General features: G+C 34.0%; 1 protein-coding gene across 1 annotated transcript in view; it reads left to right on the top strand.

Annotated features, from left to right (window-relative positions):
• MMP16 (matrix metallopeptidase 16) overlaps positions 1-27,169 on the top strand; it is a 255,756-nt gene that overhangs the window by 110,998 nt on the left and 117,589 nt on the right. Inside the window, exons 2-3 of the mRNA XM_077167161.1 lie at positions 9,783-9,931; positions 18,560-18,682. Of these exons, the coding sequence (XP_077023276.1) occupies positions 9,783-9,931; positions 18,560-18,682 (272 nt within the window). The remainder of the gene's footprint in view (positions 1-9,782; positions 9,932-18,559; positions 18,683-27,169) is intronic.

Raw genomic sequence — 27,169 nt, 5'->3', positions numbered from 1 at the left:
AAAAACCCATAGAATAATGCAAAATAATAGAGAATAAAAAAAAATGGGTCAATTAAAAGGTCTAACATTCGATTAACAAAATCTAGAAGTTTAAAAACAAAAGTCATTTTATTTATATAATCCATATATGTTGCAGTGTGCTGGAAGCAATCTAACTATAGATGGTGACCTTGTCCACCCCTCCACACCCCACCTCCTACATCAGTTGGAACCTAAAGATAGAACCTCAGTGAAAATATATATGTAAAGCTTGATCCAAGTGAGGGCACCGGGTTCAATCTCGACATTATATAAAATTAATGTTTCTTTTCAGGTATGTGTGTGTGTGTGTATACATGTGCACACACGTGGGTATTATATAAAATGGTATTTTGTGCCTTCATCTCAGTGGGACATTCTGCTTCCCCACTCTGAAGATCTTAATTGACATTAATTTTTAAATTTTTTTGTGTGTGTGGTAATGAGACTGAATCTGCTCTCAGAATGCAAAGGCAAGTTGAGTTGCTCATCCTTTCAGAAAATTCACAAAGTACATTGCTCAACACTTTCTCCTCACTTAGCTAGTATAACCAGGTACAAATTTGAAGGATATTTTACTCTGCTTTTTAATTTGAGAGGTGATTGTGATATTAGAATTGTATAAGTTACTCATATACATCATTACATTTTTGGCTTGTTTTGTCATAGTGCTGTGTATGTGTGTGTATTAGATTTTCAGGGCTCCTATACCAAATGACCACAAACAGGGGATCTTAAAACAACAGTTCTGGAGGCTAGAACTCTGAAATCAAGGTGTTAGCAGGGTTTGTTCCTTCTGGAGACTCTAAAGGAGAATCTGCTCCAGACCCTTCTCTTAACTTCTGGTGGCTGCCACCAATGCTTGGCATTCCTTACTCTGTCTTCACATCACCTTCTCATCTGTGTCTTCCCCCATCTGTTTCTTATAAAGATATAAAGTCTCACTGGATTTAGGGCCAACCCTAATCCAGGATGATCTCATCTACAGATTCTAAATTATGTCTACAAAGACCCTTTTTCCAAGTAAGATAACATAGACAGGTTTCAGGCAGATTTATATCTCAACTTACTATGTATGTGTAAGTGTGAATGTGTGTGATGATGTATCAGTGTGTGTGTGTGATTTGTGTGTGTCTGCCTGGTATATAACCATTTTTAAAAATCTAAATCATGCTTAGGAAAAAACAATTAAGAAAAATGAGACAGAATATCATAATACTCTGTAACTTTCCAGCACAACAACTAACACATGATGGGAACCCAATTAGGGCAGCAGTAGGTTTTTGTTGTTTTAATCACTGGAGCTCAGCCAATAATGATTGAAAGTTGTACCCCATAGCTGCTAGGTACAAAGTGCAATACTTCTTATGCAGATTTATGCATAAAACTCTCCTCAGTTTTTAAGTTTTTAGTTTCTATCCTGAGAGAGTTCCACGTTAAATTGAAAAATATGGTCACAATGATTATTATGATTTATACTAATGACCCAGCTGTCTTCCATCTCCTTGTCCAAATGGTAATTACTTCTTGATTAATAAAATATTTACTGTAGTAACTTTTGGCTCCTCCACTGTTTTATTTCCATTTTATGAAGTCATTTAATAAATAGTAAAATTCTAAAGAAGTTGAGTCTATATGTGCAATTTCATATGCTGATTCATTCATGTTGGGGATGACATGGTGATTTAGAGCCCATTTAGGTTTTTGAATGAACAGAAAGTCTAATTTCTGCCTCATAAACTTATTCTGTGAATTTTCAATTTGACCAATTCTGAATGACTACTCCCATATCAGTTAAAGCTTTTTGGTTAATAGGTAGTTATAATTCATATTTATAGTCACTTCTAAGACTAGAGAGTTTAGGCTCTAAATCCTCCTGTTCTTTATAACCAGTGACTGTATATATGTATTTCATAGAAAATGCCATATTTATGAATTTGGCAAATTTACTGCTGATACTACGAAATAAAGATGAATCACTTTTTAGCTGTTAATTTTGCTTTATAACAGGATTTAATAAATAGAATTCTCATAGTCAAAAATTGAAATGAACTTGTTATAACATTAGATAACCTAACTATTAAAATGCATGCTTCTAGTTGCATTTTAAAGTCAGTTATCTATATCAAAATATATTACATTTTACAGATTTAAATATTTTTATTAGTATGTTAAAATTCAATGTGAATAGGTCATCATGGAATAGAAAGTGGGCAGAGATTGGGCAATCGATAATTAAGGAGTACGGAATGTTCAATAATGCTCATTTTAAAGGTTCCTAGATTATAAGCCCTTATATAGCAGTCATATTTATTCCTGAGTTTTAACTGTTATATCTAAATTCTGAGATGCTGTGCTCTTCATGTAAAACCTGGTAGCTTCCTGGAACTTTAGGCATCTTTGTGACACCTAAAGTTCGCAGACTCAAAGTTAGAGTTCTGCAGCTCTGCAAGTCAACTTTACTTCATACAGCAACTGTTAAGAAGCTGAAAAAAGAGATCAGACTTCATTTAGAGAGATGAATGAAGCAGATCTGATCAGGACTAAGGTAAATCAAATATAGAGTAAAAGATGATATTGTCTGTATTTTAAAGCTTCAGCTTTGGTGTGAGACCAAAAGAAGAGATTTTTATTTTGTCCAAAATTTTAATTTTCAATAGCACACTATCTAATTTAACCTGTCTGGTCAGCTTATTTAAACAATAGGGAACAATAGGGAATGAGATCTTGTTAATTTATACAGGTTAATGTAATACCCTGATACGTTGTAGAATATGTTGGGCAGAAAATAGAAAAGTATTTGCAAAGTACCCTAGAAGGACTGGGGAAAAAAATGTGGAACTATTAAACCTGCCCACTCGGGGAATTCCTGATACTCTGTCAATCATTAGGAACACATAAGTTAATAAGCTAAGCCCTCGCGAGATTTGAGGTGTCCTTCTGAAACTTATTCCTACAAAGGAGAAGCTAAGCCTACTTATAATGATGCCTAAGAGTCACCCCCAGAGAACCTCTTTTGTTGCTCAGATGTGGCCTCTCTTTGCCAACTCTAGGAGGGATATGATTCTCAGGGATGTAAATCTCCCTGGCAATGTGGACCATGATTCCCAGGGCTGAGCCTGGGCCTGGCATTGAGGAATTGAGAATACCTTCAAAGAGGGAAAAGTAATGAAACAAAGTGTCAGTGGCTAAGAGATTTCACATAGAGTTGAGAGGTCATTCTGGACAGTATTCTTATGCAAGTTTCAACCAGATATTGGATATTGCCACAGAATGCCAAGCTCCAACTAACAGTACACCTGAAAACCCTGAAAAATACCCTAAGCTCTATCTAAGACTATATAAATGTTTTACTTAGTAAGTTTATTTTTTCAGAAACTTAAGGCCTTCAGATTGCTCCTATGCCAGATAAACCCTGAAAGCCAATCTTTCCAAAAATATCACTAGTTTCATTCCCTTATCCCATAGCGTCAGCACCCTTTTACAGCATGAAGAATTCCTAATGGTCATTGCCTAGATATCCCTGAATATTGAGTGAATGAACAAATGAGAGGGAGTAGGTATAACTGAGAAATTAGGATTTAACAAATGATTATAACCAATGATTCATTATATGGCTATTTCTTTTTAGTTTCTATTATATTAGAATAGCCAGCAGAAATACTTGAATTTGTTGAACTGTAATCCAGTAGCCTTGATCTTTGATAATGATGGTATAAATATACAGCTTTTATTGTGTGACTGTGTGATTGTAAAACCTTGTGACTGACACTCCACTTATCCATTGTATGGGTAGATGAGTAATAAAATAAGACATGTGTGAAAAATAATAATAATGGGTCAGGAATATGATGAAAAATACCCTTATATGAACCATGGGCAATACTTATAGTACTACTTTAATACTCTTTCATCAATAGTAACAAATATAACTAGTGTTAAAAGATTGTAGAATTACAGAAAAAGTGTTATCATCAATTGTAACAAATTTTCCACACCAGTATGTGTTTTGGTTGTAGGGTGGTATATGCAAATCCTGTGTTTTATGCATGATTGCTCTGTAAACCCACAGCTTCTCTAATAAAAAAAAATTCATAGTGTACACAGATGGTTACACTCGCCTGCCACGCAGAAGTCCTGAGTTCACTCTCTGGCCCATGCATTTCCCCCCGAAAAAAAATTTAATTAAAAAAATTCAGTGTGAAGTAAACTCAAAAATGACATCCCTAGATAATAAAAAGGAATACTGATAACATGTAAAAGGAAGTAATTGTTACAAAATAAATGCTGTCAAAATTTATATCTCACCTTTGTCTTTTCTTTCCGTTCTGAGTATTCTCATATGATCATTAGGCACAAGGAGTTTGCATTTGGCCACATCATACTTTACCTTGACTTGAACTAGACTTTAAATGACTGGCTTGGTCACAAATAGGCATGTGGTATGGCAAAGTAATTTTTCAAGTCAGGTTAAATTTGCCAGTGCCTGCTCCCCCTTTCTTCCCTTCACTCATTTCTGTGTTTCCTAAAATCTGTCCCTTCATACCTCAATTAATTCAGTAGTTTAATCACATAATGCTTTTTCTTTTCTTTTCTTTTGAAAAAAATGGCTGAGTACATTGCAGTTATTCAGAGCCATCATTTCAGAAAAAGTATTCTTGGATTTTCAGTTCACCTGAGTAGTTGATAGTAGTAGCTTAGCTTTATATTAAGGAATTTATAAGATCATTACCTTCATGAGAAAACCTTTTTGACCAAAAGGGGGAAGAGTGAAATGAGACAAAGTGTCAATGGCTGAGAGATTCCAAACAGAGTCGAGAGGTTATCCTGGAGATTATTCTTATGCATTAAGTAGATATCACCTTGTTAGTCAAGATGTAATGGAGAGGCTGGAGGGAACTGCCTGAAAATGTAGAGCTGTGTTCCAGTAGCCATGTTTCTTGGGTATGATTGAATAATGATACCCAGTAGCTTTCACAGTGTGACTGTGTGATTGTGAAAACCTTGTGTCTGATGCTCCTTTTATCTATCTTGTCAACAGACGAATAGAACATATGGAATAAAAATAAATAATAGGGGGAACAAATGTTAAAATAAATTTAGTTTGAAATACTAGTGATCAATGAAAGGAAGGGGTAAAGGGTATGGTATGTACAAATTTTGTTTTCTGTTTTCATTTTATTTCTTTTTCTGAATAGGTGCAAATGTTCCAAGAAATGATTATGATGATGAATATGCAACTATGTGATGATATTGTGAATTACTGATTATATATGTAGAACGGAATGATCAAAATAAGAATATTTGCATTTGCTTTGTGTTTTTGGTATTTAAAAAAAATTAAGTTAAAAAAAAAAACGTTGTAAAAAAAAATCATTACCTTCAAAGACTGGAGGAAATTTTATTTCTGTAGGTCATAGTACTGACATGAAGGATAAAGTAGAATATGTAGTCTAAAAACTTTCTCCTTAGATTTACTATTAGTCATGAAATCTATTAACGTCTCCTTTGAGAACTATTTTCAGGATGCTGCTCCGATAATTAAATCAGCTTATATAGGTTCTCATAAGATGGTCACCTGAAATATTAAGTGAAAAAGACATTCTTTTCCTAATGAATTTGCTGAGACTTTGTGTGGGCACTGCTCCTTATTTTACTAGGTCCTATGATCTAGGAAAGGCAATGTTTTTTGGCACAGCATTTAATATATAAGTATTTACCTTTTATTGCCTAATATATCTCCTTGCTCTTTAAAGAATTCAGTCTACTGGTGGGTACTCCCACTAAATATTTACTAAGTAAAGAGAATTTGTTGTGTCTGAAAGATAGCAAGACATTTGATGAGCTGGTGTCTCAGGAGATGTAATTCAAGGTTAGATTTTGTTACTCCATTTGAGATACTGTGATTGTTGTAGTGATGATGAAATGGGTTAAGTTCCAGATAACACAAGGAATAAAATTTTGCTTCACAGAGGCTTGTTGTCGCTGGATATTTTTTCACTGCTCTTAAACACATGTCAATCCAGTGAGAAAAATAAAACAGAGCAAAGAAAACAAAATAAAACCACGTTGCTGAATTCTTCATACTTCCCAATTTATTTTGAAAGCAGTGTTTTATTCTCCATTTTCTGTAGTTTTTTTTTTTTTCTCACAATTTGGACCACTTAAGCCTAACCTGTGTGTTCAGTCTTGTCCTTCCTGTAAATGCACAGATGAGGAAATTAACTACCTGTGATATGCACAGATATATATATATCACAATATAGCCCTCTATCTGTGAAAACACTGGCAATGAATAAGGGACAGACAATCTTAGGAGGCAAATTTAGTATTTCCAGTAATCCAGGAGAGGCAATATTTTAAAACAATGTTATAAGGGATATATATTGGAAATATATCAAAGAACAACATATGAGGATGAAGGTTTGTTGCAAATCTGTGATATATATAATGTGTTTATTGTGCATATACATGTGTACATATATACACACACTTATATGTCTCAAAATATATTTTTATGAGCAGTGAAAAATATGCAGAATATTATAAACTAAACTGTAAATGTTGTATTTTAATAGATTAGGGGTAAAAGGCAAGATGTACCTTCAGATATTGATTTATAGATCTGATTTTAATTTTCATTAAACAGGACGTTATACGTATAAGTTTCAGTAGAAAAAAATGGAAAAGAAAAGTTTTCTTCTGTATCACTTCTGTTATATCTTTCTGAAATCTCCTGCTGTTCACAACTGTTGAATGCTAAGGCTCATCTGCTTTATTTATGCAACAAAAGGTTTTTAATGCCATGGAAATAGGATAAGGGAACATCTCAACCACTGATTATACTAGAGGCTCCTAGACTGCCCTGAAGATTATGGACCAGTGTTTATACCTAATCTTCACTCACTGGGAACTTAAAAGTCAGTGTTTCCAGGACACAGTGGGTTTGGACCACAGTGCTTTTCTGCCACTGATACCGAATCTGCAGCCCAACTTGTATTTTGGCTAGTGTTATGCCACCATATTTACTCGTTTTGACTCCTCCAAGGAGCATTGCATCTTATTTGGGCTGTTTATATGGACCTTTTTCTGTATCCTCCCAAGAATGACCAGTCTCTAATGATTCTTCTGTGGTCTCAACAGCAAAAAGAAAGTAGTATAAAACCAAAGAACCCAAGAAAAGCATACTCCTCAAAGATTAAAAGATTATTTAGGCAAGTTAAGCAAGCTTTTGTTTTGATCTATAGTTGCCATATTGATTATTATGTCTTCAAAGAAGCACTGTGGATTAAATTAATGCTATGAATCAGCATAGGTATAACTTCTTACCTTTTAGATTAATGCAGAGTGAAGCTGCTTGGTAGATTTTTCTTCAATAAGAAATGTTGTTGAGGGCTAACTCTCTCACTCTCATATGACACCATTCTGGTTATGCTTAATTCCCCAGTGTTTTATTGAGAGATGCATTCCAGTTTTCATCAGAATTATTTCTTGACAAATCCTTGATGTCAGAGAGGGTTTCTTGACAACAAATGACGTGACGTTAAGAGTGGTCAACTCTAGGTGACTCACCATCTTCATTACCTTGATTTGTCACAAAGTTTTACCATAACATGGTAGATTCTATTGCCTTCCTGGCATTTTCCTATGAAAAGAATTACCGTTAACTTTTTCTTAATCATTCTGGAAAAAAAGCAACCATTCATAATGAAAGATCTGATGTAAAAGAGAGAACTTGAAGAGAAATCACGATTCATGTTTTACATCATTCTAAATCATTTGTTCATGAGACTAAAGCATAAATAAAAGGTATATATTTAAAATAGAACATGCTATTTTAAAATTGTCCGCTTAAAACGTTATTTTTTATATATTGCTTTTATTTGTATATAAATCATAGGGGTTATTATTAATGGCTTTCTCTTTGCTGTCCTCATAAATATAATTGCCAGTAGCTTAGCACCCATGAGTAACCTAGCAACAAGGCAGTCCTCCAGAAAGTAAAAAATGAATGCAAATAACTTGTTATAGAAACGGGTTCACTTTAAGAATATTGGTACATGTATATTATTAAAATCAAAGTGAAATATAGTTTTTGAAGAATGCATGGCAGGTATAGAATTTCTTATTAAATAATATATTGACAATGAAATCTTGTCTCATTCATTCAGACAATAAATGAAATTTATTTCAGACTGCATCACTATTAACTAGGTAACTGTATCCCTGGCAGCCTATTCATTACAGATTAAATGGGAAGAGTACCTTGGTGTGTTTTTACTATATGGTAGATGGGTTTACTAGATTGAGTTTCACAAATAAACCTTCCTGTCAGGGATGTGTTGCTCAGCTCTTGAACTGTTTTAGAATAAATATTTTATTTTATTTTCAAGGGGTTTTGTTTATTGTACTACACTTTTGGGGAATCAATTTCTTGGAAATACACACAAAAAAGTCTATCTTGAATTTCTCCTGTTAAGACAATATATTTACTATCATTTTCTTTCAGTGAAATTAATTTTTATATTTACTGTTTATTTTCATTGGGAATATAACTCCCCTGTGTTGAAGTTGTAAATTAATAAAGGATGTGTATCAGGTATTGGTAGATAGCTGTAATTTCATAGGATCATCATTTGTATGATGAATAGACCAGAGTAACACACGCTGGTAAATATCTTTCACTAAATGGCACAGATGCTATTCTGTGCCAGTGGCAGAATTACTTGGCCCTTATCAATTTGACAGATGAGTTTCAAGAAATCTTAGAGGCTTAGGGAACATTGAAATAAGAGATGAGAGGTGGGTCATGGGCTGAACATCTAATTCTGCATTTAAAATGAATGTGAGTTGTAAAACTGGAAAGCATCTGATCCCCGGTGGAGATATTTTTACCAAATGCACCAAGTTTTATATTACATTGCAAATCTAACCTTAAATGACTGAATCACTGTTACAGTCAAGATCAGGATGTGAGCTTAACTCTAGCTTCTTTTTCCCACCATCTTTCTTAAACCCTTTTTCCCTGCCTGGTGGATGGGTAGGTTCTTTAGAACCTTAAAGAAAGAGCTAAATATACTTAATAAGATAATCAGATTTCATTTATATGTGAAATATTTGGTGACTTACATGATTTGGATTAAAGTAATTGCCTTAAATAATGAAGAAAAAATGTTCTTTAAATAACTTACAGTTACCTACACTTGGAGACACCTAGCTAGGATTGAGTAGACTGGATGCATGGAATTTGTTTGCAGAATGTCATCTCACAATAACGTAGTTTCTCTGTGAAGATGTTAGTCTTCACAGTTGTAGTTACTGGTCTGTCATTCAGAAAAATGGCATTTCAGGTGTAGCATGAGTGCATTAACTGCCCCTTCCAGTACAGATATCTCAATATAGTTGAAATTGTGCCATCCTTCACTTTAGATGGTTGAGTTCCTAGAGGCCAGAGACAATCTAATATTTGTGATTTTCTACCGTATTTAGTACAGTACTTAATATATTGTAAGCTTGCAACAAATAATCTTTTTTAAAAAGTTAGCATTTGTAGGTGTGTTAGAAAGATCCATAACAGCCACTGAAATTATATTAAAATAACCTAAACCACATAATATATGTTACGAAGAGATCCAGTGCTTAAATAACTATGCCCTTGTAAAAGAAATAAAGTTTCAAAATCTACTGTTGCCGTAAGTTAATTACTAGAAAATTGTTGTTAAATTGTAAAGTTGATCTAAAAGGAACTGTGCTTGTTATTGCAGGTTTGGTTACAAAAGTACGGCTACCTTCCACCAACTGACCCCAGAATGTCGGTGCTGCGCTCTGCAGAGACCATGCAGTCCGCCCTAGCTGCCATGCAGCAGTTCTATGGCATTAACATGACGGGAAAAGTGGACAGAAACACAATTGAGTAAGTAATGGCACCCATGCTCCTTTCCTTTTTGGTACTTGAGCCAAGCTAAGTAGTCTGAAAAACTTTCAGTGAACTCCACCAAGTACAAATTGAGTCATTTGTCTCACAGACTTTCCTTTTGGATTTTACCTGCTGGAACTCTCTACTCCATTGAGATTTCATACAACATTGTCAGACCCAAAGTAAAGTCTACCTACCTATATTAGCAGCACATTTTCAAAATAAGAAAGAAATAGGAAAATAGGAAAGGGAAATATAGCACTGAAATTATTGATTCTACTGGTGAGAGTAGATTGCACTCACTTCTTCCCAAATCTGTAAGTGATATCACAATACTAGCTTGAAATAGGCCACAGTGGAAATATTTATACACACAGTGGATATTGGGAAACTGTACAGGTCAGGTCTCTCTTTTTTTTTTTTTGTCAGTGAGTTGGTTATTAGCTTTTCACCAGCATCCCAGTGACAATTCTCTGAGTTAAATCAAGGAGGGGCCACCAGGTGGTTTCTGTTTTCAATCCTTATTAACAAATAACCTGATTTTACTGTTCAGCAGTTATTGTTATTTTATTGGTTGATTGACCAGTCGTTAATTCATTTAGTTATCCAGGCAGTAACTGTTTACTGAGAACTTAATCTGTGAAAGAGGCCTATACAAATTCAAAAATTCAAAAGATGTAATTTCTTCTAGCAAGGAATTTAGAGTTAACTGCATGACTAGACATTGGCACAAATTGTTTTTCCATACACTGTAAGTTCCATAATGTAATGAAATAGCTTTATCGTTTGTGTTTTAGAGTCCTTGATACTCACAAAGTGAATCTGTTCCCATTATTTAATTTAGTCTTCATCCAGTGACCCTCCACAATAGAGAATGATTTTTTTCTCTCTCCGTTTTCAGATGAAGAAACCAAGTCAATAGTTAAATGAAATCTGAAGTTATTTGCAGAATATAGATCTTTTGCCTTTTAGTCCAAGGATCTTTCCACTTATTCATGCTTCTACCTAGAAAAACAACAAATTTTATTTTTCTTTTTAAATGTTAAATACCAGAAATATCTGCACTCAGATACATTTAATTAATTCCAATATATTAAATTAATTTAATATTATAATTTAAAATGACATATTTTCCTTCTATTGCTTAAGGCATAGTGTTAGTCACATTACTTCTGTTTCTTTGAGAGAGAAAAGCACATAATAGGGGCTAGAAGATTAAACTTCAAAACAGCTTGAAAAATAATTCTCTTCCCCTAGCACTTTTGAGAAATGCACAAATATTAACTTTGATCTACATCTGGGAAAATGAAATCAAGAATTAAAGTAATTCATTCTATAATAATTAGAAACTTATTATCAGTATTGGGAATAAAATTCTGGTATTTTGAACTGCTGACCTGTAATCATTGCAATTGACTTTTACCTGCATACTTTTAAACTTTTAAATTTTAATTTATCTTTTGTCCTAAATAAATATAGTTTTAATTAATAAGCAAAATACATGAAATATATGAAATGTATGAAATCCTATATTTCATTGCTGTGTTTGGTATAGAATTTAATTTAAATTGTACTCTCCTCCTCAGCATTTTACAGAATGTTCTGGAAAGCATCCTTATCCAAGTTTTGGAGAGCTGTTGTCTTCTGATTCACTGTCTTGGAAACAGGCACTTCGTTTAGTACAAATAAATTGAGGACTTGGAAAATAAATTACTTTAAATACTTTGAATGTCTTGCCAGAAAAATAAGAAAGTATTTAATACTTTATTGCTAGATATTAAAATTCAGCAATTAGAATCCTACAAAAGGTGGCATCTATGTTTGCCAACCCCCACTCTTCTGAGAGGTCTTTCTGGTCATTGGAAAGACTCGAGATGGTTAGATTTGATATCCTGCAGTATCTGGAAAAAAGATCTTCTCCAGGAGATAATAGAAGGAGGATGTATGCAGAAGTTATTCATGCTTTTCACGTGTGTCTGAGCCATTGGCAGTGTTCTCTGGGGGTTGCAAAACATGTGGAGAAGCAGAGAAAGACCCAGGTCTGGTATGGAATTAGTCAGATTCTATGCAAAGATTCTAGATTAAGATTCAAGTAGAAGTGATGGTGTCAGTGAATAGAAGTTAAGGTCACACCTCTGTGAATTATAAAATTACAGGGGAAAAAAAAAAAGATTACGCAGACAGCCCTCAATTTAAAACCAAGGGTCTTTTTTTTTTGTTTTTATTTTGTTTTTAACAGAACCTTGTTCTAATTGAATTTTTTTGGAATTAGAAATGTGTCTTTCCTTTTAAAAGGGGTTATATCTGGCAGTGATTTCTAGATGACCCCACTAAAGCCTCGTTAAACCCTCATCATCTTCTGTCCCTAGCCTGCCATGCCTCCCAGTGCCCTACATCTGCTTTGGAACTTCACCTCATTGTCCCTCAAACTGAAGACCCTGTGGTTTCATTTGCTTCTTGTCTGTTTTTAGCACTGATATTTTTTTTTTTTTTTTTTTTTTTTTTTTTTTAAAGGAAAGACAGAGAGAAGGAAGGAAGGATAGAAGGAAGGAAGGAAGGAAGAAAGGGAAACATTTTTAAACATTTTCTTGTTTTATTGTATTCTGTTTCTCCGTTTTTGTTACATGGGCTGGGGCCGGGAATCGAACCGAGGTCCTCCGGCATAGCAGGCAAGCACTTTGCCCGCTGAGCCACCGCGGCCCGCCTTAGCACTGATATTTTGCTAGTCTTGAGGTGTCACTGCTCAGAGTATTTACCTTAAATACTGAACTCTTGTTAGAAGTATAATCCCATAACCATGCTATTTAAAGCAATTCTCTGCACTTTTATAATCTCAAATGGATGTGTGGTAACAGTCCATGCTCAAATTGCACTCTTAATTATATATATATTGTCAAAATATGAGATAGGAATTTTTATCTAAACTCTATTACATAAAATATGGGCTATAATTACAAACCTAAAATTATTCTTCAGCATTAAAATAATGTGTTATGATCCATTTTCAGAAGCTATAAACTCTCATCTAATTTTAGACACTTGTCAGGATCAATTGTTTTTAAATTAAATAATTATACCCTCCTTTAGCAGACAGGCATTTGGTGCATTTAATCTGTAATTCTAAGGTAATTAAAAGTAATGATGGCAATTTGTGGTAATCCCTAGATTATGTTGAAGAAATTAATCATTTTCAAGCAACAAATTTAGCTGTTTCCTTAATTGGCATATTATATTGCTTTTATATTAATTAGCATAGGCACTGGAGAGTTAATAATATGTATTTATTTCCCCAAAGAAATGAATTCAATATCACATGTTGTAGCGGTCCTTTTAAATTTTGATTTGGTTAGCTTGTAAGCAAGATCATTTAAGTTCCTTAGTGGAAGAATTTCTATTATGTGTAAAAAGGGTATATTTAGCAAGGAGAAGGAAAGAAATAGCAAGGTGATAATGAGAGTGAGTCTGTGATATGTTTCCACAATATTAAATTTAAATTTATACTAAAAAGGATCATTCTTTGCACTAAAGCATGCTTGTTTTACTTTTAATGTGGTAAACCTCTCTTTTTGCTTTCCTCCATTTCTCTTTTAACTTTATTTCTTTCATACTTATCATTTTCCTATACTACTATACAATGGGTCAATCATTTTGGTAGCTACAGTAGGGTGGTTGGTACTGAAATGAGCAAGAGACTTAGAATCACATTCTTCTGAAAGGCGAAAGCACAAAGAAAAGCTGTCACTCCCATGCACTCCCCCCCCCAAAAAAAAAAAATCAACAAATTGTGCTTCAATAATAGGATAGTCACAGGGAAAAAGAATGAAATGTGACCGCCACCATACAACATACAAAAAAAAATAATAAAAAATACAAGAGCCACACTAACTGAACTTTTTTATTCACATTGCAGATCATGGTGGCCTAGTGCATTTTCTCTCTGTGCTTAAGTTTCTCAGTATTTAATTTTACAGTTTCAGCCTTGTGAATAACATGTAGGTCCATGCAGGAGATGGTCAATTCAGAAGACACAAGATATATTTTGGGGAGTGCTTAGCATGCAGTCAAAGTGAGCTGAAATATTTTGATATCCATGTGCTGCTACTGCTGCTTCTGCTTCTTCTACAAGTTTCTTTACATACATCTACTTCCTGATGTATGTAAAATATGGTAATAGTAATAATAACAATAATAATAAGTAATTACTATAATACTGTCTGCCAGGTGCTATTCTAAATGTTTCACATGGTTTAACTCACTTATGTCTCACAATAACTCAGTAAAGGAGGTAATGCCATCATCTTCATTACATAAATGAGGAAACTGAGGCATAGAAAGAAAAGGTAGCCTGCCTGTTGTCGCAGGTCTAGCGAGTTTGAGCAGCCAGCCGGGAAACCCTGGTAGTCTGGTTTTGGATCTCTGCTCTCAACCTCTACAATATAACAGTTTCTCTCAAGAGCGTTGATTTTAGACTTTTTTTTCTTTTTAAGTTAGTGACTTTACATGAAGACCATAATGATCTTCCCACCTAATTTAAAAATATGTGGGTTTCTTAAAAAATTAAGTCAATAATGGAAATCAATATTATGTTAATAAAAATTGAGATGATGCCATTATTTGCCTCTTGATAATTATAAATTACCTTTCTTACAGCTCAACACCTCCCCCCATGTTTATTTTCTTTGTCTTTGTTTGCTTTGCAATGTCAATTTAAAATTCCTAGCTAGAGAGTCATGGAAGAAATAGACATTAACATGTATGAGTTGCATGTATTGAATTGAAACACTGCAGTGTCAATGTGTTATAGCAAGGGCACTTTCACATACAAGGAAAGTACTTCCTGAAAACAATACGTTATTTGGAAGTTTAAAAAAGAGGTGGTGGCTAGATTTTGTGTAGTTGCCAGTTGCTAATAACAACAACAGAAATGTTTGATGTGTGTGTGTATACATTATTCCCTCCTCCTTCACGCGATACATTTGTTACCTTAAGTGAGACAGTCATTTTTACTTGTACACTGAGAGTTTTACATTTTTGTGTGCGTGTATATATGTGCTTTATCATATTGATATGTAAATCCCTCTAACATTTTGTTGCACGGTAAACATGTTATTCTCATGACAACTAGAAATAAGTCTCGCTGCCAGACTTTACCTGACTAAAAGCATTAATATGACAATTTTAAAATGAGTATTAGACGATATTGATCACCCTTAATTTATGAGAAAAAACCTGATTGCTTATAAGATTAAAAGTTATTTTAAAAGTCTAGATTCATACAAGAGATTTAGCTTAAATACTATGTGTCATATTCAGTGTTATGATGTGCTTTGTTTTTATATTTGAAATTTTATATATTTTGTTAAGATAATACATGCTAATATCACTTCCCTAGATTATCTGGATATTAGGGAAGTTAAGCATATAGTGTTCTCAGTTTTGCCAACTGTAAGTAAGGGTGCTGAACCTTTGCATTAAATCATATTTGATTACACCTGTTCTTATGTGCTTTTTTTAATACTTGTCATCTATTTCATGACTAAATATCCGCACGGTGTCCATGTAATAAGCATTTGTTCAAGGCACTGAGTAAAAAAAAATTACAAAATACATGGAGGATAATAGATGAGTTTTGTATCTTCAAAAAGACCAGCACACTTTGTTCATTTGCTCATGTTACTTATTGGCGACTTCATTGGGCATTAGCTCTGTGTGGGCTCTCTAGTCTCACTAACCAGTGGAAGAGAGCGACGGACACCTACAGATCACAATTCACAATACGATATGTGCTGTATTGAAATAGTAAGTTGTCCATTTGTGACTTGAATCTTTAAGGATGATGGGCAGTCTTAAGGTGAGCAAGGAAGAAGAGGTATTCTAGAGCAGAGATCACTGAATACAAAGGCGAAGAGGTTAGGCTCTTCAGAAATCTGAGGGAATTGGAGGGAGTAGAGGGAAACACACCTTCACCAAATAGGTCCGAATCAGTTTTTCTGGGGAAGCATTTCATACCTAGAACAGCAAAAGTCACATCTGTGCTTTGTGAAGATTTATCTTTAGAAGTGGCAAGGAAGGCAGTGGTGAGAGTGGGAGATACAAGACAAATTTTGCTGGTGGAAGAAATTATGTTATGATTGATTGTATGTGGGGAGAGTGAAGGGGAGAGTGATACCTAAATTTCTGGCTCGGGCATTGGAAGGCTTTCCACTGAGATAAGGCAGCCCAAAAATTGATGCAAATTAAGGGTAGGAAAATTATAATTTTTGCATTTAATATATGTAACTTTAGAGATGATGACAGGATATCTAGATGGAGATGTGGCAGTACTTATCCTATTTTATTGTATTTTTTATCCTGCATATCTTATCTACAAAATGTAAGCTCAGCAAGGAAAGGGCTTTTACCTCATTCATCTCTTGATACACACTTTCAAAACTCTTAGCATGTTGTAAAATCTCACGAAATTATACGATGAATGAGTCAGTGATTGAATGAGCAAATCAATGAATAATTGGAACATAAGGAAAAAATATGAAATGGAAAAAAGCCTAAGAAATAAGCAATTCAGTAGAGGTATCTTTTAGCAGAAGAATCAAATATCCTTAAAAATAGTCTTTTGGAAGCTGTACATACACCACTGAGATCTGAGATACAATGCAACCAACATATGCATAACTTAAAATGAAAACTTACATTAATAAATTTAAACAGTTTTCAAGTTTTGAGCCCTTTATCTTTTAGTATTCGGTGTACTTTAAGTTGTTGTAGAGAATGTACACTCTTCTGAAAATAGTTTTTGTCCAAATTATTAGCTGATTACGTTTTGCCAATTTTTATTCTACTACCCATTTAATATTTTCCTTAATATTATCTTTAGCTGAAATATGGATTTTGTTCTTGTTTCATAATTATATATTGTTTCTTTTCCCAGTACTTTCAGTAAAATGAGTACGGATAAGTATCTGTTTCAGGAATATTATAATTTTGGGGAGTTGAGAATATAATTAATGTTATATATGCAACCTAAATCATCATGGGCACATCATTAATGTTTAATATGTAACAGTTAAATCTGTATCTAAATCTTACCAACACAGTCTTTTTTTTTCACTAAAATAAATACAAAGTGTCCCTATCCATGTTTTCATTGACTATTCATTGAATATCTCTTATATGTCAGGAATTCTACAAGGTACTGCCCCTGTGTTTTACAGCCTAGGGAAATGGTCTCAAATTTTGTGGATTTAAGAATGCCCAAGGAGTATTAGTTAGAATAAGAGGTCTACAGTCTGAACTCCAGAGAGTTCAGTTCATTAGGTCTGGTAGCTTCTTAGGAGTAAGCGTTTGCAAGTAGTCCCATGTTATTCGAAGACTTTAATAAAGGGAAAAGGTAATTTCCTGGATTAACTCTAGAATGCATTTAAACTCAGTGGAATTTGTGAAGTCTGATAACTACAATGGCTACATTATTACTGGGAGCAGAAAAAAAGCAGAAAAAAACCTCTTAATGATTACTGGAAGAGTGTCATCATTCTAAAGGAAATAAAAGTTATTATTTAATTGTTTGCATGAGGTTATTCTTGTATTCTTAAAAGCAGATTATTTATTCATGCAGTATAACCAGTTTCATTCATCTTTACAAATCGAATGTTGTTAGTCATCTCTATATTAAATCCTTTTCCATTTAAAGAGTATAGAATTATTACCTAATTGGTGATATACAGCTGAAATTGACTCCTTTTTTTTTTTTCTCATTTCCACTCTCTGAATCATGTAGCACCGTGAGTATTCTGCATTAGCTTTGTAATTGTTAAATTAAGGAGGTAATGAACAGGAAACCATTTTATGAGGCACTAAAGAAAAACTGCTCATGAAATTCTTTTTCCTAGGACAAATGCAAGTTTAGAGAGGAAATGTGACAATGGTCATTTGAGACCTAGAAAAAATTTAGATAATGATATCTGTATAAATGTCTTAAAATTAATAAATTACAGCAGTAATTTTCCCAATGTAAATATGTTAAAGTTTATTCTTGTGAAGCCTAACTTCATATTCAGAAAAGAAAACAGTTCTTAAGCGTTGAATTTAGTTATTATTAAAGATCCCAGGCTAATGACTGCTACTTGGAAATTGGAGTAATGATCAAAGTGGAAAGAAGAAAAAATTAGTGAAATGCAAATGTTATTTGAACAAACAATTCAGTTCTGTGTAAGTTGGAAGAGAGTAGATGAAAATAATTGTTACATGTAAAAGCTGGAAGAAACGTTAGTGACTATTTATATTAAACAGCCTGAATGTATGAATGAAGTTAAGAAATAATGACTTGCCCAGGGTCACAGATTTTGCTAGCAGCAGATTCCAGTTAGAAGCTTTAGGGTTCCTCAATCGACAGTGAGCTCAAAATGAATTAGAAAGATACTGAAGTATCTAAGTAGTAAAGTAATAGATCAGGGTCATTCAGAAATAAAAAATCCTGTCAGTTTAGCTCAATTTGCAAGAAACTGAGTTTTCTTCTTACTTTATATTTTCCCTTTTTTATCATCACTGTCTTAGATTAATTAATTGATTTCTTTTGAAATTAATGATTTAGAGTGTTCGTAAATAACTGGAAAATTCTGCTTTTTGCAGCTGGATGAAGAAGCCTCGATGTGGTGTACCTGACCAGACAAGAGGTAGTTCCAAATTTAATATTCGTCGAAAGCGGTATGCATTAACAGGACAGAAGTGGCAGCACAAGCACATCACATACAGGTATGTTGCAATTAATGATGAATTTTCTTTTTACCCCATTTTTTCATTATTATTTTTACATTTGTTTGACGTCTTCTGAACATTGACTACATGCTAACCCAGAGTGATATAATTTTAAATAAGGAACTTAAAACTGTTTGATAGAGAAGATAACAAATTGTTCATTTGTGAGAATTGTAGAAATTCTTTGAAACACTTGATAAACTAATTTTTTGAACTCATTGAATGGATGAAAATATTCTGAGGATTTTGAGATGAGCTATATGTATTCTAATACATTATATTTTTGACAATTATTTATATTCTAAGAATAATCAAATGGTATTTAAATGTTTCTTATTTAAACAAAGTGTCTTTGAATCTATTAATTAATTTTTAGTTTCAGTCTAACCATTTTACTTTTTTTCTTTTTGGCAATAATGTTAAGTAGTTGTCCTTTACTGTTGTGTCTTCAAATCAACTTTCTTCCAACCTAGAGTGATAATTACTGTTAATGGAGATGGTCGTGTTTGCTCATTTACCAATTGAACAACTGCTTATTGAGTCCCACTATGAACAAAGATCAGTGCCAGGCTTTAGGGTACAGCCATAAGTAAAACATAAGGACTCAGGCTTTTCTCATGGAATTTATTGTGATCGGGGGAAGCTGAGAACTCATATAACCATGATCCCTGTTATGAAAGGGAAGGAGCAAGACATAATAAAAATATAAAACTAACCAACTTTGGGAAACCAATAACTAGGTTATTTAGTCTCCCTAAATAACCAGCCTTTCAGCTGAAACCCTGAGGGTTAAAAGTTGCTGGATAGACCAAAGAGCAAGGAAAGGGATAGGTACTTTGGAATAAGTATAGGATGTCAGTATCAATCTATATCAAATCACATGAATAAAACAGAGAATTTTAGAGTTCTCATTCTTTTTGTTAATATCCCTTTTTGACTACTTAAAGATTAAATGAAAAACTCAATATATTCAAGCCTGTCCTGTTCAAGGTGGTGGAGTGAGACAGTTTAAGATCTGCTCCCCCACAGAAAATTTGAACAGCCAGCAAGAGCTGGAAGAAACATCTTTCTCAAAGCTGCAGAAAACAGTTAAAGAATTACAGTAACAGGCTAACACTAAATCAAGAAAAAGGCCTCTTAAAAGCAGTAAGATCTCATGGTGTACTAGCTGGCCTCTCCCCAACCCCTCACAGGCTTGGCACAGTGCTGGCCCCTACTCCCAGTGACGATCCCTGGACCAGGTTCAAGAGGGAGCAAAATAACCATCTTGGACATACTGGAGCATGTATGTCCCCCCAGATTGCCTGATGGTGTCCAGGAGGCCTCACTGTCCCAGAACTTGCCTTGTATGTAGAGGGTAGCTGACAGAGCTCTGCTGCAGAACACTCTGAGAGAGTCATGAAGTCACACTGCCTGGGGCAAGATATTGCTGGCTGTAGGGCATACAGAAAAGTACCATGAGTAAACTGTTTCCTAGGGAAGAAGTAACATTTGGAACCATTTCAATGGGGGAAATACTGGGGACAAATATGCATGCCCAAGACAAGATGCATGTGCAACAAGGACTAGGATGGGTCCTAAACTTTGGCCCTGAGTTATTCTATAAACTCACTGAATGGGCAAGCTCTGAAAGACAGAACACACACAGGTCTATCTGAAAAGACTGGGAAAGGTTTTTTTCCATCTTTCCTTTTCTTTCTTTCTTTCTTTTTTTCTGTAAGTTCCTTGCATTCAAGGAAAGTTCTATCATAACACTAGCTAGATGCTAGCATAAAGAACAGACACCTCAGTTTAAATTCCAATGATAGCATATGAAAATATGAAAATATCTATATTCAACAAAAGATTGCAAAACATGCAAAGAAGCAAGAAGCGATGGCTTAGGCAAAGGAGAAGATTAAAACGTTAAAAGTCATCACTAATGATGATCATACCAGAGACATTCCAGATAAAGACTTAAAAGTGATCCTAAATATGCTCAAAGAGCTAAAGGAAGTTATGGACAAATAGTTAAAGGAAATTAGGAAAGCGATAGATGAATATAAAGAGATTATCAATAGAGAGGTGAAAATTATGAAAAAGAATCAAAAAGAGCTGGGGACCACAGCAACAGAAATTTAAAATTCCCTAGAAGGGTTCAACACCTGATCAGGGATGGCAGAAGAAATAATCAGTGAACTTGAAAATAAGAAATTGAATTCATTCAGTTTGAGGAGTAGAAAGAGAAAAGAATGAAGAAAAGTGAACCACAGAGCCCAAGGAACCTGTGGGTGGAAGACTGTCAATTGTACTCATAGATACACTTTGGGAATCCCAGAAGGAGATAAAAATAATGGTGTTCTGGTTTGCTAGCTGCCGGAATGCAACACACCAGAGACGGATTGGCTTTTAATAAAAGGGGATTTATTTTGTTGGTTCTTCAGAGGAAAGGCAGCTAACTTTCCACTGAGGTTCTTTCTTACGTGGAAGGCGCAGGATGGTCTCTGCTGGTCTTCTCTCCAGGCCCCTGGGTTCCAACAACTTTCCCCAGGGTGACTTCTTTCTGCATCTCCAAAGGCCTGGGCTGAGCTGCAAGTGCTGAGATAAGGAATGCCGAGCTGCTAGGCTGTGCTACGTTGCGTTCTCTCATTTAAGCACCAGCCAATTAAGTCAAACGTCACTCATTGCAGCAGACATGCCTCCTAGCCGACTGCAGATGTAATTGGTAACAGATGAGGTTCACGTACCGTTGGCTTATGTCCGCAGCAACAAGATTAGGTATGCTCACCTGGCCAAGTTGACAACTGAATCTAACTAACACAAATGAGCAGAGAGAATATTCAAAGAAATAGTGGCTGACAACTTCCCAGATTTAATGAAGGACATGAATATACACATCTATTATGCTCAGTGAATTTCAAACATGTTTTACTCAGACCCATACCATGCCGTGTAATAATCAAGCTGTTGCATGCCAAAAATAGAGAATTACAAAAACCATGAGAGAAGCATTGTGTTAAGTATAAAGGAGGCTCTTTAAGAGTGTGTCAGTTTCTCTCAGAAACCATAGAGACAAGAAGGCAAAGGAAAGACATATTTAAAGTGCTAACAGCAAAAATTTGTCAACCAATAATTTTATATACAGCGCAACTGTCCTTCTGGGGGCAGTCCAAGACTGAGGGAGGGTGTTCTAGTTTGCTAGCTGTTGGAATGCAATATACCAGAAATGGAACAGCTTTTAACAAGGGGAATTTAATGAGTTGCTAGTTCACAGTTCTAAGGCTGAGAAAATATCCCAATAAAACAAGTCTATAGACATGTCCAATTTAAGGCATCCAGGGAAAGATGCTGTTCTAGTTTGCTAGCTGCTGGAATGCAATACACCAGAAACAGGATGGCTGTTAACAAGGGGAATTTAATGAGTTGCTAGTTTATAGTTCTAAGACCAAGAAAATGTCCCAATTAAAACAAGTCTGTGGAAATGTCCAATCAAAGGCATCCAGGGAAAGATACCTTGGTTCAAGAAGGTCGATGAAGTTCAGGGTTTCTCTCTCAAGTAAGACGGCACATGGCAAACACAGGGCTTCTCTCTCAGCTGGAAGGGCACATGGCAAATATGGCATTGTCATCTGCTAGTTTTCTCTCCTGGCTTCTGGTTTTCCTTCTTCATCTCCAAAGGTTGCTAGCTCGTGGACTCTCTGCTTCGTAGTGTTGCTCTCTCTGAATCTCTTTCTCCAAAATGTTTCCTCTTTTATAGGACCCCACTCAAATGGATGGAGACATGTCATCCCCTAATCCAGTTTAAGAACGATTCTTGACTAAATCACATCATCCAGGGTGATGATCTGATTACAGTTTCAAACATATAGTTTTGAATAGAGGTTATTCTACCTTTATGAAATGGGATTTATATTAAAACATGGCTTTTCTTAGGGGGCATACTTCCTTTCAAACCAGCAAAGATACCTTGGTTCAAGAAGGCCAGCGGTGTTCAACGTTTCTCTCTCAGCTGGAAGGGCACATGGCGAACATGGCAGCATCTGCTGGCTTTCACTTGGCTCTACCAAAAAAGAGACTCTCTCCAAAATGTTTCCTCTTTTAAAGGATTCCAGCAAGCAACTCTACCTTCAGTGGGTGGAGACACACCTCCATGGAAATCATCTAATCAAAAGTTACCACCCACAATTGGGTGGGTCACATCTTCATGGAAACAATCAAAATGCTCCCACTTAACAATATTGAATGAGGATCAAAGGGTATGACTTTTCTGGGGTCCACCACAGATTCAAACCAGCACAGAGGGATTAACACATTCCCAGATAAAGAAAACCTGAGGGACTTTGTCACCACTAGACTATCCTTACAAGAAATGCTAAAGTGAGTTATGCAGGTTGAAAGGAAAGGACCCTAGACAATTGACTGAAGCCACGTGAAGAACTAAAGATCTCTGGTCAAAATAATACCATGGGTAAACATAAATACCAGACTATTATATTTTTTATTTATATGTCCACTTCTTAAATCTTATGGGATCTAAAAGACAAATGCATAAACCATTATGATAAATCAATGGTTTTGGACTCATGCAAATATATAATTTGTGACAAGAACTGCAGAAAGTTGGGAGGACAGGGAAGTGTTGGAACATTGTTTACATATGCTATTGAAGTTAAGTTGATCCAAAGTAACTTATGTTATAGATTTAGGACTTTTAATTTAAGCCCCATGGTAACCACAAAGAAAATATCAGAGAATATGCAAACTCAGAGACAGAAAATAGAATACAGGTTACTAGGGTTGGGAAGAAGTGGCAGTGAGAAATTAATACAAAATGAGCATAGGCTTCTGTTTGAGTTAAAAGGAAAGTTCTATTAATGGACAGTAGCAAGGAAGCTGCAACATTGTGAATGTGATTATTCCTATTTAATGGTATACTTTAGAGCTTGCAATGCAACCAGTAGTGAATGCAGAGCATGGAAACTTAGAAGTTGCTAAGTAATAATCAGTAATAATCAATTCATCCTCAGAAGTGTTTTTCATCGATCTCCCAGAATTCAGAGAGTTCACTGAACTTGCTGATCCTTTCAACTTCAAAAAGAATCATGTCTCAAAATGTAATGATTTGAGAAATGGGCCCTATTTAAATAAGACCCCAAAAATATCTACTCTGTCTGGAAAGCTAGCATATTGGGTAATAGTCAAATATTTAATGTAAGTTTTCCTGAGAGGCTCTGTATTCAATCACTATTCCGTGACCATTTCTCATAACTAAAAAGAAAGAAGAATCTATTGTGAAACTACATCCACAGTACAGAAATCATATAAGTGAAAGTAAATATTTCTATTTAGTTTTCTCCAGATAGAGCTTTGTAATGCATTTTGGATATGCTCATAATTTAAATATGTTTACGTTTTTACTATATTCTTTGATTTTGTCTCCTTTCCTACTTGTAGTAAATTCCATTTGTTAATACTATGGCATCGAAAACTGGGTAAGCTTTACTGTAAAACTAATTTTGTTTACTGAATTGACTGAAGTGTACTTTTCTTGTCTATCCCAAAACAGTTTTGACCTAAGAATATTATGTAATTCCAGCATCCAGAATAAAATAATGACAGGCATTGTATAATATTTACTCTGTCTCTCAAAAAAATTGAGTTTTGTTGATTTGAAAGGGATAAAACATATTGCAATGGCCCGTTTCACATTTCCCATAACTTGTATGCAAATACACAAATGTTTTATATTTTTATGTTTGCACATTAATCTATTTTACAAAACTAATGAAGTTAGATTAATTCCTATAGTACCATTAATAAAAGAATCACACAAACATGAACTTCAGCAACGTTCTTATTATTAGTAAAGTTCTCTCTCCCTCAGAATTTTCTGTTCCTTTTAACTGTCAAATACAATTTTTAAAATTCACTAGAAAGAGTGTAGTAAACTTAACATATGACTTATGAGAACTTAAATTAAAAGCTGAGTCCAAGCTTCTTTTGATTTTTAACATGCAAGTCTAGATACCAAAATACTTTTTTTCCTTACTTTCAGATAAAACAGCGATACAACTTTGAAAAAGATTTATCACTTGAACAAAAATTGAAAGGGAAATACTCTACTTAGTAATATGTGGAATTTTTATTAAATCAGTTGAAATGGTCCCAATGATGTTAAAACTAGAGAATTCTGACTTTATAGTTAGCTAATGAATCTGTTAGGATACCTTTTCCACAGTACCAGTGATCATGCTGAATGAAGATATCTAGAAGTTTCTGCTTCATCAATTTTGTTAAATAGAACTGTATAGGCATGGTTATTAAAAATAACATCTATCATGATTTTAAGTTACAAGTCCGAAATTTACCAGAATGAAAGTTTTAAAAATTAGTGACATGTTGTTATGAAGTAACCTGATAGAGACTGCAAAAAATGAATCGGTTGTCTTATTAAAATGAAAAATTTATTCACTTTATTATACATAAAGAGAAGCAAAGTAAAAACATTTTGAATTTAAATGAGCTTTAAGTTTTTCAAACTTGAGCCCCTTTTTGTTTTATTATAGTAAGATACACATAACAAATTTCAACATTACCCTCCGTTTTATAGCACAACACTTGTGTTAAGCTGATATATATTAATCTTTTCTGCATCATTTATTTTAATTATTCAGGTTGACAGGCTTATTTTACTTTTATTTTTATATGATCTCTCTTTGCCCTTTATTATTTCAGTTCTTAGTAAATACAAAATACATCTCCCAATTTCAAATGTTTTTTTTGTCTTCACCTACTTTAGAATTCTAGCTTTGATTTGAAAGCATACTCAGTTTTCATTTATTTATTAATGACATCACATATACTTTGATTAAGCATGTTTTGGAAGGTAATCTGTGTGTAACTTTGAAAAATACAGGGATGTGTTATCAAATTCAAATAGTACTCCACATTTATTGTGCTCAAAATATATGCAAATCTGACCACTCTTCAATGTCTCCACTGGTACCAGGCTGGTCCAGATCATCATCATTTTTTACTTGATTTTTCAGTAAATCCTAACAAATCTCACTGCTTCAACTCTTATCTACTTTAGTGTATTTTCCATACAGTAGCTCAAGCAATTTGTTTAAATTAATAACAATTTTGTTTTAGATGTATAGTATGGTCTAGAATTTGAATTCTTGTGTCAGAATGATTGGGTTGCAATTTTGCTAGTTAGAAGCTTTTTTCTGAATTCTTTTAGTGTCAATTTCCTCATAAAATAGGTAGAAACATCCATCTCACTGGATTATTCAGTGTATTAAATAAGGTATTATGAAGTGCTTGCCTGGCTCATAGTAAATGTTTAATATATGCCATTGTTATTATTTTAGTGTAATTCCCAACCAACATTCAAAATTATCATACTTGCAGTTAATAGTATCTGTATATTGATTTTTTCCACTGGACAGTACATCTTAAATCTTTTTCTTCTAATTTTGAAAAAGACAAACTATTTTGAGTCCTATTAATATCATGACGTACATTAGAGATAGCACAATTTACTTATTACTCCACTATCATAAATTGCTTTCCAATACTCTTTATTATTGCATTACAATAAATATTTACCTGAATGTTATATCATCTTTTCTGAACCACAGTTGTTTCCTGAGTACCAATTCAAGGGTGATAAGACTATTGGTTGAAAGAAACCGAAACTTTTTTATGACTGTCATGGAATATGCTCATTGCTTTACAAAAGGATAATATGAATTTCTACTACCACAATATAAAATTATATAGATTTTGTTTCATTTATTTTTTATTTAGAAAGACAGTGGGAAAAAAACTTAAAAGAGAAGTATGCGATTGGTGTTAAATGAGTTGAGAACAGTATATTTCTTGTATCCATTAATCATTAGTATCAGTCCTAATAAACTAAAATACATAATGTCCACGTTTCTTCTTTAAACTTATATAATTGTTAAATGTTTCTATTAAACAACTATTCACCAACAGTATTTTATTTCAGCTAGAAAGCCTTAACTATGTAATAAGAAAACAGTAGAACATCAGAAATTGTAATTAACTGATCTTGTTTTTAAAAATTAAGAAATAGCTGTCTGCTAAATTGTTCAGAATTAAAACATGTATGTGTGTGTGTGTGTGTGTGTATATATATATATATAAAGATTGTTTGAAAGTGGCTTGTGCACACAGAATAGTTTGCCTCTCAAAGTAATTATAATTACAAAGAAACTGAAATTTTTATTTCAGCTAAAGACTGCTGCACTTTTCTGATCATTTGGCAAAGGTGCCTCCTTTTGTGGTCCTGCAGGCAAGGTGGCTCGATTGACCCCACTGTTAAACATTTTTCGGAAGGATTTATTATCTTGGTAGTGGAATTTCTATTCATTTCTGAGAATGAAATGATCAAAACTTAGTAAAATCTAACTATAATAATATGATAAATGAATTACTTTCTTTCCTATTTAATGTTAGGTTATTTTCCCTAATATTTTA

The sequence above is a fragment of the Tamandua tetradactyla genome, chromosome 6 (genome assembly GCF_023851605.1).
Source record: "Tamandua tetradactyla isolate mTamTet1 chromosome 6, mTamTet1.pri, whole genome shotgun sequence".
NCBI lineage: Eukaryota > Metazoa > Chordata > Mammalia > Pilosa > Myrmecophagidae > Tamandua > Tamandua tetradactyla.
Note: the sequence above shows the minus strand (reverse complement) of the source record. Positions and strands in the feature narration are given on the sequence as shown.